The sequence below is a fragment of the Coregonus lavaretus genome (assembly GCF_964263955.1).
Source record: "Coregonus lavaretus genome assembly, contig: HAP1_SCAFFOLD_784, whole genome shotgun sequence".
Classification (NCBI taxonomy): domain Eukaryota; kingdom Metazoa; phylum Chordata; class Actinopteri; order Salmoniformes; family Salmonidae; genus Coregonus; species Coregonus lavaretus.
The window spans coordinates 194,817-208,182 of record NW_028161810.1 but is presented as its reverse complement, the minus strand read 5'-3'; the positions used below and the strand labels follow the sequence as shown (position 1 = coordinate 208,182).

At 42.8% G+C, this 13,366-nt stretch overlaps 1 protein-coding gene across 1 annotated transcript; it reads right to left on the bottom strand.

The window, feature by feature from the left end:
- Positions 1-118: 118 nt before the first annotated feature.
- Positions 119-11,301, bottom strand: LOC311120042 (cysteine protease ATG4B-like). Its single transcript, XM_084194671.1, has 13 exons — positions 11,223-11,301; positions 9,850-9,951; positions 7,931-8,002; positions 7,690-7,788; positions 7,307-7,408; positions 6,890-6,962; positions 6,562-6,641; positions 4,311-4,513; positions 3,913-3,991; positions 3,576-3,721; positions 1,774-1,830; positions 1,105-1,201; positions 119-712 (listed from the first exon to the last, which is right to left on the bottom strand). Exons 1-13 carry the CDS (start codon positions 11,230-11,232, stop codon positions 639-641), a joined length of 1,194 nt encoding a protein of 397 aa, XP_084050797.1. The 5' UTR covers positions 11,233-11,301; the 3' UTR covers positions 119-638.
- Between the last annotated feature and the right edge of the window lie 2,065 nt (positions 11,302-13,366).

Here is a 13,366-nt window from a genome sequence, read left to right as displayed (position 1 = left end):
TGGGGCCTTTCAGAACATGTGTGTGTGTGTGTGTATATATATATATATATATATATATATATATATATATATATATATATATATATATATATATATATACTGAGATCATGTGACACTTAGATTGCACACAGGTGGACTTTATTTAACTAATTATGTGACTTCTGAAGGTAATTGGTTGCACCAGATCTTATTTAAGGGCTTCATAGCAAAGGGGGTGAATACATATGTACGCACCACTTTTCTGTTATTTATTTTTTTGAATTTTTTGAAACAAGTCCTTTTTTTCATTTCACATCACCAATTTGGACTATTTTGTGTAAGTCCATTACATGAAATCTAAAATAAAAATCCACTTAAATTACAGGTTGTAATGCAACAAAATAGGAAAAATGACAATACTTTTGTACTGAAACTGAATTGGTCTTGAAAGCTCCCGCTACCTTGTACCACCTCCTAGCAACGAGTCTCCTCATTGGACACAGAGAGCAGTCAGTGGCTGTTCAGATCAGAAGACAACTGTTTGACACATCACTACGCCATCATCGCCAGGTTGGCTAGTGACGTCCCCCTATGGCTTCCCTTCTGATACAGAGAAGAATCGTTGGGGTTCTGCCAGGACATATGACTGTATTCGATCATCACAGGGACAGAATTTCAAACTCTTCATCCTCAGAATCAAAGAACCGCTCCAACCTATCGCAGTCTGAGAAATCTAGATGAGAGGGAGAAATAAAGGATTCATCAACATTATCACATCGTCTTTTAAACAGATGTATAGTCTGTAAAGAGAAATTAATCACCTTAACAACATAGGACATTAGATTTCTGAAAATAATTAATCACTTCATTGTCCTGCCCAGATTTTAGGCCAGGATTCAATCAAAGGCGTGTTGTAGTTTGCACACAGCGCTTGGCATTTAAAGGTCATTTACACTTGAGCTGACGTCTGCAGGGATAACTGCCTTTTTTTAAAAGGCGCTTAATGATAACGCACCTCTGACTGAATCCCAGCCTCAATCTGTAAAGAGAAATAAATCACGATATCCCTTCCTCGACCCCCCCCCACAGGTCAAGAGAATGTAGACAGAAGTGTTTGACGTTTACCAGGATTGAGGTTGAGTACGTCTACAGAACAGGCGAAGTGAGATGGTTGACAGTCTACCAGCTCAAACATGGGCAGGCCTTCTCTAGTGTGGGACAACTGAAGAGAAAGACGGGGCAGATAAATACTGATTAGTACACTCTGGGAGAATTGCGAGGAGTCAATGCTCGCAGGACCTGGCTCACTGAACCACAGCAAAACAACTGTCAGATAAAGTAACCTTTTTTTATTTTACCAGGTTGACCCATTTGAGGTTAAAAATACCTATTTTTCAAGGGATACAACTGACACCCGTATCTGAAAAGATGTTTACATTTACATTTGCGTCATTTAGCAGACGCTCTTATCCAGAGCGACTTACATTATTTTTTTTCATACCCCCTGTGGGAATCGAACCCACAACCCTGGCGTTGCAAACGCCATGCTCTATCAACTGAGCTACATCCCTGCCGGCTATTCCCTCCCCTACCCTGGACGACGCTGGGCCAATTGCGCGCCGCCCCATGGGTCTCCCGGTCGCGGCCGGCTACAACAGAGCCTGGATTCGAACCAGGATCTCTAGTGGCACAGCCTGCACTGCGCCTTAGACCACTGCGCCACTCGGGAGACTGAGTGCTGAGGTGAATTGATAACCTTTTTTTTATTTGTATCCCTTTGAAACATCAGAGTACCTTTCGGATGCGCATACACCAGTCATCAAAGTCGTCCTCCGTTCTGCAGAAGAAACCCTGGTAAATATCAGAAAAAAAGGACTGCTGTAGTGAGTCAGCAAAATAGAACACATCTATAGAACTGGAATCCATACCTAACCAACGTTTAGTCATTCACTTCAAATGGCACTCAGCTAAATTATATTTAGCTAATGCTATCATTACGATATACAGTTGAAGTCGGAAGTTTACATACACCTTTTAGCCAAATACTTTTTAACTCAGTTTTTCACAATTCCTGACATTTAATCCTAGTAAAAATTCCCTGTCTAAGGTCAGTCAGGATCACCACTTTATTTTAAGAATGCGAAATGTCAGAATAATAGTACAGAGAATGATTTATTTCAGCTTTTATTTCTTTCATCACATTCCCAGTGGGTCAGAAGTTTACATACACTCAATTGGTATTTGGTAGCATTGCCTTTAAATTGTTTAACTTGGATCAAACGTTTGCCCACACATTTTCTATAGGTTTTAGGTCAGGGCTTTGTGATGGCCACTCCAATACCTTTTGTTGTCCTTAAGCCATTTTGCCAAAACTTTGGAAGTATGCTTGGGGTCATTGTCCATTTGGAAGACCCATTTGCGACCAAGCTTTAACTTCCTGACTGATGTCTTGAGATGTTGCTTCAATATATCCACATAATTTTCCTTCCTCATGATGCCATCTATTTTGTGAAGTGCACCAGTCCCTCCTGCAGCAAAGCACCCCCACAGCATGATGCTGCCACCCCTGTGCTTCACGGTTGGGATGGTGTTCTTCGGCTTGCAAGCATTCGCCCTTTTTCCTCTAAACATAACAATGGCATTTATGGCCAAACAGTTCTATTTGTGTTTCATCAGACCAGAGGACATTTCTCCAAAAAGTACGATCTTTGTCCCCATGTGCAGTTGCAAACCGTAGTCTGGCTTTTTTATGGCGGTTTTGGAGCAGTGGCTTCTTCCTTGCTGAGCGGCCTTTCAGGTTATATCGATATAGGACTTGTGGATATAGATACTTTTGTACCCGTTTCCTCCAGCATCTTCACACGGTCCTTTGCTGTTGTTCTGGGATTGATTTGCACTTTTCGCACCAAAGTATTTTCATCTCTAGGAGACAGAACGCATCTCCTTCCTGAGCGGTATGACGGCTGCGTGGTCCCATGGTGTTTATACTTGCGTACTATTGTTTGTACAGATTAACGTGGTACCTTCAGGCGTTTGGAAATTGCTCCCAAGGATGAACCAGACGTGGAGGTCTACAACTTTTCTTCTGAGGTCTTGGCAGATTTCTCTTGATTTTCCCATGATGTCAAGCAAAGAGGCACTGCGTTTGAAGGTAGGCCTTGAAATACATCCACAGGTACACCTCCAATTGACTCAAATGATGTCAATTAGCCTATCAGAAGCTTCTAAAGCCATGACATTTTCTGGAATTTTCCAAGCTGTTTAAAGGCACAGTCAACTTAGATTATTTCACCTATAATTCACTGTATCACAATTCCAGTGGGTCAGAAGTTTACATACACTGTCTGTAAACAATTGTTGGAAAAATTACTTGTGTCACGCACAAAGTAGATGTCCTAACCGACTTGCCAAAACTATAGTTCGTTAACAAGAAATGTGTGGAGTGGTTGAAAAAACGAGTTTTAATGACTTCAACTTAATTGCATGTAAACTTCCGACTTCAACTGTACCTGCTGCTTGAGAAAAGGGGTTAGCAAGCTAAATATTGCTCTACCTTTGACCTAAACCCACATAGCCCTAGCCTCTGGTTCTCTTACCACTGCGATGGAGGGGTCTATTTCACAGATATGCATGCGGCAGGGCGGGTGCTGACAGTGGTAGGTGTGGTCCGGGACTTGGCTGTCCTCACAGGGCTCTACTGCAGGCTGGGTGGTGTGGGGGTCCAGGTAGATAAGCTCATCTCCTGGGGGGGAGATAGAGGACAACATGCCCTACTTAGCAGCAGGAGACCGTTCAAGTATGATTTTACATCTTTCTTTTAGCTCCTAGTGGAGCAGAGGGTCGCAATAGTGCAAAGCATGAAGAGTGTATTCTAACTAGAGGAGACCATAGACTGGATATTTCTATGAAGTAATGTCAGTGTGCAGAACATACCAACATAGCCTATGAAGTAATGGGCACTGTTGGGTTTCCCTCCGATGACACCAAGGGACTGGGGCAGCTGGAAGCATTGCTGTGAACAAGATACACAGAAAGAGGGGATGGAATTTGACCCGGTCGTATACATGGAAAAGGTCATTACACTTTAGTTTGTGGGTGAATATTATTCTGGTCCCAGATAGGTTCGTGTTGTAAAGCCAACTCTCATGGCATGACAACAACCATAGGAGTTGGTAAGACAGCACAAACAGATCTGGGGCCAGGCTAGGTAATGACCATAGGAGTTGGTAAGACAGCACAAACAGATCTGGGACCGGGCTAGGTAATGATCATAGGAGTTGGTAAGACAGCACAAACAGATCTGGGACCAGGCTCTTTTCTCTCAGTCCCACCTTCAGGGTCTGGATGTAGGCCTCGTTGATGTGGCTTAGGCCCAGCCTGAGTGGAATGAGGAGAAGCAGGGGCTTCCAGAGAGCGGTCTCTTCCTCAGCCAGGGCACAGGCCCCCTCCAGGCAGCCGTTACGCTCCGGCATCCCCCCCTCGAAATCCACACACGCTGCTCCACCATAGTCCAGCCAGGGCATACACAGCCGCTCTGGGGAGAATAGCAACATTACATAGCATACAGTGCATTCGGGAAGTATTCAGACCCCTTCACTTTTTCCACATTTTGTAACGTTACAGCCTTATTCTAAAAAAGGTTAATTTGATTTTTTTCCCCTCATCAATCTACACACAATACCACATAATGACAAAGCAAAAACAGGTTTTCAGAATGTTTTGTTAATTTATTACATTTACATAAGTATTCAGACCCTTTATTCAGTACTTTGTTGAAACCCCTTTGGCAGCGATTACAGCCTCGAGTCTTCTTGGGTATGACGCTACAAGCTTGGCACACCTGTATTTGGGGAGTTTCTCCCATTCTTCTCTGCAGATCCTCTCAAGCTCTGTCAGGTTGGATGGGGAGCGTCGCTGCACAGCTATTTTCAGGTCTCTCCAGAGATGTTCGATCGGGTTCAAGTCTGGGCTCTGGCTGGGCCACTCAAGGACATTCAGAGACTTGTCCCGAAGCCATTCCTGCATTGTCTTGGCTGTGTGCTTAGGGTCGTTGTCCTGTTGGAAGGTGAACCTTCGCCCCAGTCTGAGGTCCTGAGCACTCTAGAGAAGGTTTTCATTAAGGATCTCTGTACTTTGCTCTGTTCATCTTTCCCTCGATCCTGACTAGTCTCCCAGTCCCTGCCACTGAAAAACATCCCCACAGCATGATGCTGCCACCACCATGCTTCACCGTAGGGAGGGTGCCAGGTTTACTCCAGATGTGACACTTGGCATTCAGGCCAAAGAGTTCAATCTTGGGTTTTATCAGACCAGAGAATCTTGTTTATCATGGTCTGAGAGTCTTTAGGTGCCTTTTGGCCCAAGCGGGCTGTCATGTGCCTTTTACTGAGGAGTGGCTTCCATCTTGCCACTCTACCATAAATGCCTGTATGGTGGAGTGCTGCAGAGATGGTTGTCCTTCTGGAAAGTTCTCCCATCTCCACAGAGGAACTCTGGAGCTCTGTCAGAGTGATCATTGGGTTCTTGGTCACCTCCCTGACCAAGGCCCTTCTCCACCTGATTGCTCAGTTTGGCCGGGTACCAAAATTCTTGGTGGTACCAAGTCTTGGTGGTACCAAAATTCTTCCATTTAAGAATAAGAATGATGGAGGCCACTGTGTTCTTGAGGACCTTCAATGCTGCAGAAATTTTTTTGGTACCCTTCCCCAGATCTGTGCCTCGACATGATCCTGTCTCGGAGCTCTACAGACAATTCCTTCGACCTCATGGCTTGGTTTTTGCTCTGACATGTACTGTCAACTGTGGGACCTTTATATAGACAGGTGTGCCTTTCCAAATCATGTCCAATCAATTGAATTTACCACAGGTGGACTCCAATCAAGTTGTAGAAACATCTCAAGGATGATCAATGGAAACAGGATGCACCTGAGCACAATTTCGAGTTTCATAGCAAAGGGTCTGAATACTTATGTAAATACTTATGTAAATAAGGTATGTTTTTTTTTTTTCATATACATTTGCAAACATTTCTAAAAACCGGTTTTCGCTTTGTCATTATGGGGTATTGTGTGTAATTTAATCAATTTTAGAATAATGCTGTAACGTAACAAAATGTGGAAAGAGTCAAGGGATCTGAATACTTTCCGAATGCACTGTACAGGTCTATACATACACAACTCTGGGGAATACAACAGGAGAGGTCAGATAGACTTTCATTCAATCTCACTCATCTAGACTGTACGTTTTGTTTACCCCATATGTAACTCTGTGTAGTTGTTGTTTTTATCGCACTGCTTTGCTTTATCTTGGCCAGGTCGCAGTTGTAAATGAGAACTTGTCCTCAACTGGCTTCTTACCTGGTTAAATAAATAAATAAAATAAAAAAATCTCAATAGCCTGTTCCCATCTACTATTATGGTGGTCCATAAAAGCCCTTGGGCTTGAGTACTCTGGATGACACTCAATACAAAACTGGATGAACGCTAACGTTATGAGTAGGACTAACAGTCGACAGCCCCCCCCCCCTTTTTTTTAACCACGTATGTTCTAGAGATTGATACCACGACTGTGTTCGCTACTCACTGATCTCTTCGATCACCACAGTGTTGTCCATAGCAACGTGCACCGCCAGGCGACTCCACGAGTCAAACACGGTTAGTTTCCTGAGGGGAAGACGGGGGCGAAGTTCAACACCAGGGTAGCAGTCATCGTCTGTACCGCAAAAAAATAAAAACTGTGCAGCCGTAGCACTGAACGCCAGTCTGTTTGTGCTAGTGCCAATGTTTGGCTTGACAATGACGGCAATGGAGTTTGTCCAAGAGCACACACAGATCTGGGACCAGGTTAGTGCAGCCACAGAGTTGGTCATGATCTAGACCAGAGACTTAAGTGATGAGCTCACTGTACTTACTTCAGCACCTGTGCCACTGTGTTTGGTCCGTACCACTGACCTATAGGCTTCCCCTCCCCGACTCCCATCTGGGCTGCAGTACACAGACAAACAACTGCTGTTAGTATCATCCCGATAAAGATGTTGTTATACCAACGCTGTCATCCTAATAAAATATGTTACACCAACACTGTCATCCTAATAAAAATATGTTACACCAACGCTGTCATCCTAATAAAATATGTTACACCAACGCTGTCATCCTAATAAAATATGTTACACCAACGCTGTCATCCTAATAAAATATGTTACACCAACGCTGTCATCCCAATAAAGATACTATAATGTGATTGGTGTAAGAAATACTGCCCATTCAATTCTGAATATAAAGTATGACTGTCTGAAGATGTCGAATAAAGATTACAAGTCCGTATTTACCAATCTGATGTAAAGAATAGTAGCCATCTTTCTTGTCAAGGAAGGCGTTGAGGATACTGATGTACTCATCTCTCTGAGGCTGGTCTCTCACCCATCTCCAGTCTGCATAACAGAAACGCCATTATCATTGGCTGGGTGAAACAAGTACCCCATTGGCTGGGTGAAACAAGTACCCCATTGGCTGGGTGAAACAAGTACCCCATTGTACAGAACACTTTAGTACAGTGCAATAAGAGATTTGTATCACACAGTGCCGGAGATCATTTGATGCAGTAAATTTTAGATAACTTGAATAATAGAAGCTAATGTCCACACAATACCGCTAGCTGTATGCTTCAGGGAACAGATTAAAGGTACAGAATTAGAAAAGCAGTCACTCATACCTCGGCCTAGATGCCTGCAGACCAGGGCCTCGCCTAGGATCATCTGTCCACATCGCAGCATGCAGCCCCAGCCTGTGTCGGACGTAGGCCCTGTCCCTCCTGGAACACCATTGAAACATAATCTGCACCTCATGGGCTAATATTATTGGTATTACATTCAAAATGCCATGGTACTGTAGGCTTATTAGTAATGTCCGAGGGCTTATTCTGTTGCCTGCTACAGTAGGTTGAGGCTACTCACCAATGGGTGGGAAGTTTTTTCTGTAGGTGAACCATAGTCGTGAAGTGACATGTGAAAGAATGTCTTCCTTTTCTGGATAAGCAAAAACAATGAGTTAGCTAAGGAGCATGCCTTCTGCTGCTTACAGTAGGCCTTTATTAACAGTCTGCTGCTTACAGTAGGCCTTTATGCACTGTCTGCTGCTTACAGTAGGCCTTTATTAACTGTATGCTGCTTACAGTAGGCCTTTATTCACTGTCTGCTGCTTACTGTAGGCATTTTAACTGTCTGCTGCTTACTGTAGGCCTTAATTCACTGTCTGCTGCTTACATAAGGCCTTTATACACTGTCTGCTGCTTACAGTAGGCCTTTATATACTGTCTGCTGCTTACAGTAGGCCTTTATATACTGTCTGCTGCTTACTGTAGGCCTTTAACTATCTGCTGCTTACAGTAGACCTTTATTAACTGTCTGCTTCTTACAGTAGGCCTTTATTTACTGTCTGCTGCTTACAGTAGGCCTTTTTCACTGTCTGCTGCTTACAGTAGGTGTTTAACTGTATGCTGCTTACTGTAGGCCTTTATTAACTGTCTGCTGCTTACAGTAGGACTTTATTCACTGTCTGCTGCTTACTGTAGGCCTTTATATACCGTCTGCTGCTTACAGTGGGCCTTTAACTGTCTGCTGCTTACAGTAGGTATTTAACTGTCTGCTGCTTACAGTAGACCTTTAACTGTCTGCTGCTTACAGTAGGCCTTTATATACTGTCTGCTGCTTACTGTAGGCCTTTATATACTGTCTGCTGCTTACAGTAGGCCTTTATTAACTGTCTGCTGCTTACAGTAGGCCTTTATATACTGTCTGCTGCTTACTGTAGGCCTTTATATACTGTCTGCTGCTTACAGTAGGCCTTTATTCACTGTCTGCTGCTTACAGTAGGCCTTTAATCACTGTATGCTGCTTACAGTAGGCCTTTAATCACTGTATGCTGCTTACAGTAGGCCTTTATATACTGTCTGCTGCTTACAGTAGGCCTTTATATACTGTCTGCTGCTTACTGTAGGCCTTTATATACTGTCTGCTGCTTACAGTAGGCCTTTATTAACTGTCTGCTGCTTACAGTAGGCCTTTATTAACTGTCTGCTGCTTACAGTAGGCCTTTATTAACTGTCTGTGTGTTTGTTCTGTACTTCTGTACTTCATTTACATGTGTATATAATGACTTACTGAGGATCAAATCAAATATTATTTGTCACATGCGACGAATACAACAGGTGTAGTAGACCTTACCACAAAATGCTTACAAGCCCTTAACCAACAATGCAGAGTAAGAAAACGCTAAATAAACTAAATGTTTAAAAAAAAAAACACAACAGTGACACCACCTCCCGTCTTGCATTACGTGACAGTAGACTGCCCCAGTATCTGTGTGTTAAGAGATGTTGCCAATGAGTATGACACGTCTCCTCTCTAACGCCCAGAAAACTCGGATTCAAACTCCCATTAGACAGCTCTGCAAGCGTTATGTCAAAATACGTTCGTTACCATCTTCATTTATTCCCGTTACGGCAGGTATGTACTTCCAAAAAATGTCTAAATAAAAATGTACAAGCACCCGAGAAAATGCCTATTTGGCACCTCCGATGGCAGTTGTTGTAGACGTCCGACCTGTGTGTGGCAGTAATGAGTGATTTGGAGGTTAAACTTTTTTGGAAGTACATACCGGCCGTAACGTGAGTAAATGAAGATAAGTACTCAGCAAAATTCCATATTTTGTGAGTACCAAACGTATTATAACATGTGCAGAGCTGTCTAATGGGAGTTTGAATCAGAGCTTTCTGGGCGTTAGAGAGGAGAGTTTATACTCACCGTCTACATCTCTAACACACAGATACTGGGGCAACAGTAGACCCTGTTTTATGATCTGATGTCTTCACTACCTGTGAGTGCATTGAATTCTTTCCCCAAGATCCACACAGGCTCTGAGGTCTCTGGAAAATCGTCAAACTCTCCAAAGCGAAGTGTGTCGTATGTGAGAGTAGCTGAAATATAAAGTGCATCTGATTCAGAACACCTTGCTACATGGCTTACACACACACATATATTTGAACAAGGAATCATTAATGAACACCTTCCTAATATTGAGTTGCACTCCCTTTTGCCCTCAGAACAGCCCCAATTCGTCGGAGCATGGGATTCTACAAGGTGTCAAAAGCATTCCACAGGGATGCTGGCCCATGTTGACTCCAATGCTTCCCCCAGTTGTGTCAAGTTGGCTGGATGTCCTTTGGGTGGTGGACCATTCTTGATACACACGGGAAACTGTTGAGCGTGAAAAACACAGCAGCTTTGCAGTCGTTGACAGAAACCGGTGCGCCTGGCACCTACTACCATACCCTGTTCAAAGGCACTTAAATATTTTGTCTTGCCCATTCAACCTCTGAATGGCACACATACACAATCTCAATTGTCTCAAGGTTTAAAAATCCTTCTTTAACCCGTCTCTTCCCCTTCATCTACACTGATTTTAAGTGGATATAACAAGTGACATCAATAAGTGATCATAGCTTTCACATGGTCAGTCTATGTCATGGAAAGAGCATGTTGTACACTCAGTGTATATTGATTTCAGTAACATTAGGACTAGTAGCTAGCTATCCTCCAAGCACTTTCAGCACTGCAATGCAAAACATATTCACTCACTCAATGCAGTTTGACAGTTGAGCTTGCTAGCTAGCCAGCCAAGTATGGGATTGCGACAGAGAATGACATTGCAAATACAGATTTGGCTTGCTAGCTATGTGACCATCCTTTCAGCGGTTGTTGGTAGGTAGCTAGTTAGTTAGCTAGTGACACTAGACAATAACGTTATGTTACATGGGCGTAGGCGACAAAGATTTGTCTTGGGAGTCAGGGACCTAGTTATGCTAACGTTAACTGATATCGTGGACAGAAAATAGCCGCAGCTAAAACATGGGTTTATTTCACCTTAGTTCGTCGTTTTCAGTCCAACTATACTGATTGCTAGGTTAGCTAGCTAGCTAGTTCACAAGCAAAATGTGTTTAATAATCAATCAAACTGACATCTGCTGATTTTAGCCTGTCAGTCTGGTTGGGTGGGTGGGTTGGTAGCAGCTGCCTAACTGCTAGCTATGACTATTTTGATTCACATTCAAACTAGATGTAAACCTCAACTGATGTACAAATTGGAATCCATTATGAAATAGCTAAATATGGCGTGCTTTGTTCAGAGGGACTCTAAAACACACAAAAAAGCGTTGAATCATTGTTTTCCTTAGGAAATATTTCCTACCTGCATCCATCCCGACAGTGCTTCACCCTATCTTGTTGTTGTTGGTCCGTCCAACGTTGCGAAATATCATACGGCCAATGAGAAATCAATACTGCCTAAATAGCCTTACAGTATCCAATAGGATTTCCTGTTTTGGTCGGGGGCAACTATTTTTCGTCCAATAAGAAGCCGCAAAACTCATCCTAGGCACAACCCTTTTTCGCAGATCTGTTGGTGTTGATAGAATGCAAGGAAAGCAATTCAACGCGCTTTCTTGCCCGCATAGTATGAAGATCAGCGAAACTTGACGAACTGACTGGCCTGCCAAGAACAACCAGGAAGTAAACAGGAAGTCAGAGAAGAAAGGAATTTGTCCAACGTGTCCGTCCCGTGATCACTTGTTTACAGTCTAGCCTAGCAGGGATATAGTTTCACACTGACGTCAAAAATGTCATATTTTTTCGTATTTTAACTACCTAACCATTTTCCTAACCTTAATCGTATTCACCTAACCTACTACGTTAATTATCCTAACCTGCTGCGTAAATTCTCCTAACCGGCTACGAAAAGAAAATTCTGTAAAATTCTGACAAACTGTATCCCTTTTAGACAAAACCATTGTTTACCTCGTTCCCTCCAGCTGTCAACTCGCCTGTAATAACCTGTAATAGTTTCTTATGAATTATTAAAAATATATTGTTTTGTCTTGAGCCAATAAATAACGACTCATTATTATTTGTAGATCAGTCAGTTATTCACAATTTACCCATGATACATCACGGTGTTGGTGCTGTCGAACACGGTCGTCACTAGTTAACACAGCCACAAAGTCATAAACCCCACATATTTCTGAAATGTATCTTCTTAAAAACGTATTTTAAACCTAACCACACTGCTAACCTTATGCCTAATCTTAACCTTAAATTAAAACCAAAAAGCACATTTTTGTTTTAATTATATATTTTTATATATAGCCAATGTTGACATTGTGGCTGTGTTATGTAGTAGGAACCCTCGAACCCTAGCACATACTGAAATATGTTCCCGGGATTCATCCTATAACATTGAAGAGTTTACCACATCAGTCACTGGCAAGAATCCATGGATTACGGGCAGCATCTGCACTGAGCTAAAGGCTAGAGCTGCTGTTTTCAAGGAGTGGGACACTAATCCGGACACTTATAAGAAATCCTGTTAAACCAACGAGCGATCAAACAGTGAAAATGTCAATACAGGTCTAAGATCGAATCCTACTACGCCGGCTCTGACGCTCGTCGTCTGTGGCAGGGCTTGCAAACTATCACGGATTACAAAGGAAAACCCATCCGCATGCTGCCCAGTGACTCGAGCCTACCAGAGGAGCTAAAATCCCTTCTATGCTGGCTTCGAGGCAAGCAACACTGAACCATGCATGAGAGCACCAGCTGTTCCGGACGACTGTGTGATCTCGCTCTCCATAGCCGATGTGAGTAAGACCTTTTTAAACAGGTTAACATTCACAAGGCCGCAGGGCCAGATGGATTACCAGGACGTGTACTCAGAGCTGCCAAGTGTCTTCACCAGTGCTGTAAATCGGGAGGTGGCGGAACTAAAAGTGAGCGTGAGAGGGGGGGTGACCTGAGGGGCTCTGACGAACTGGAACGGATAAAATAAATGTTAAAAAACGTTATAATAAAGCAGTGCATGCAGTTCATCGCATTTGTGTAGTGGAATAGAGTATTAGTGTAGAGGAGCTTACATGGGAGATCTTTTAAAAAAATTTGGGTCTGGGAAGAATTTGGCATTTTATAAACACATTTCATGCACATTTCAGACTTTAGCAGAATATTTTGTAATACCACACAAATGATCGAAATGACTTTGAGGCTACTTTGACACTGACAGACTGAGAATCTGAGATCAATAAAAACGACCAATAGTCTAGGCCTAGGTTGTTAGGAGACATATTGTACAATATGAGGAGGAAATTATAGTCCTAGAAAAGCTTTCCACTTTCACTGACTCACCCAATGATGCGCTGCTCACTCGCCGGGCAATGGCCGACCCTCTAGTTCCAAAAGTCTATCTCTCGTTTTACTTTGTAAAACAATATTCGCTCAATAGGCCTATTTGGAAGTTGATCAAATATTTTGGTAGCCTACAGAAAGATTAGTCTTCAATTTTAA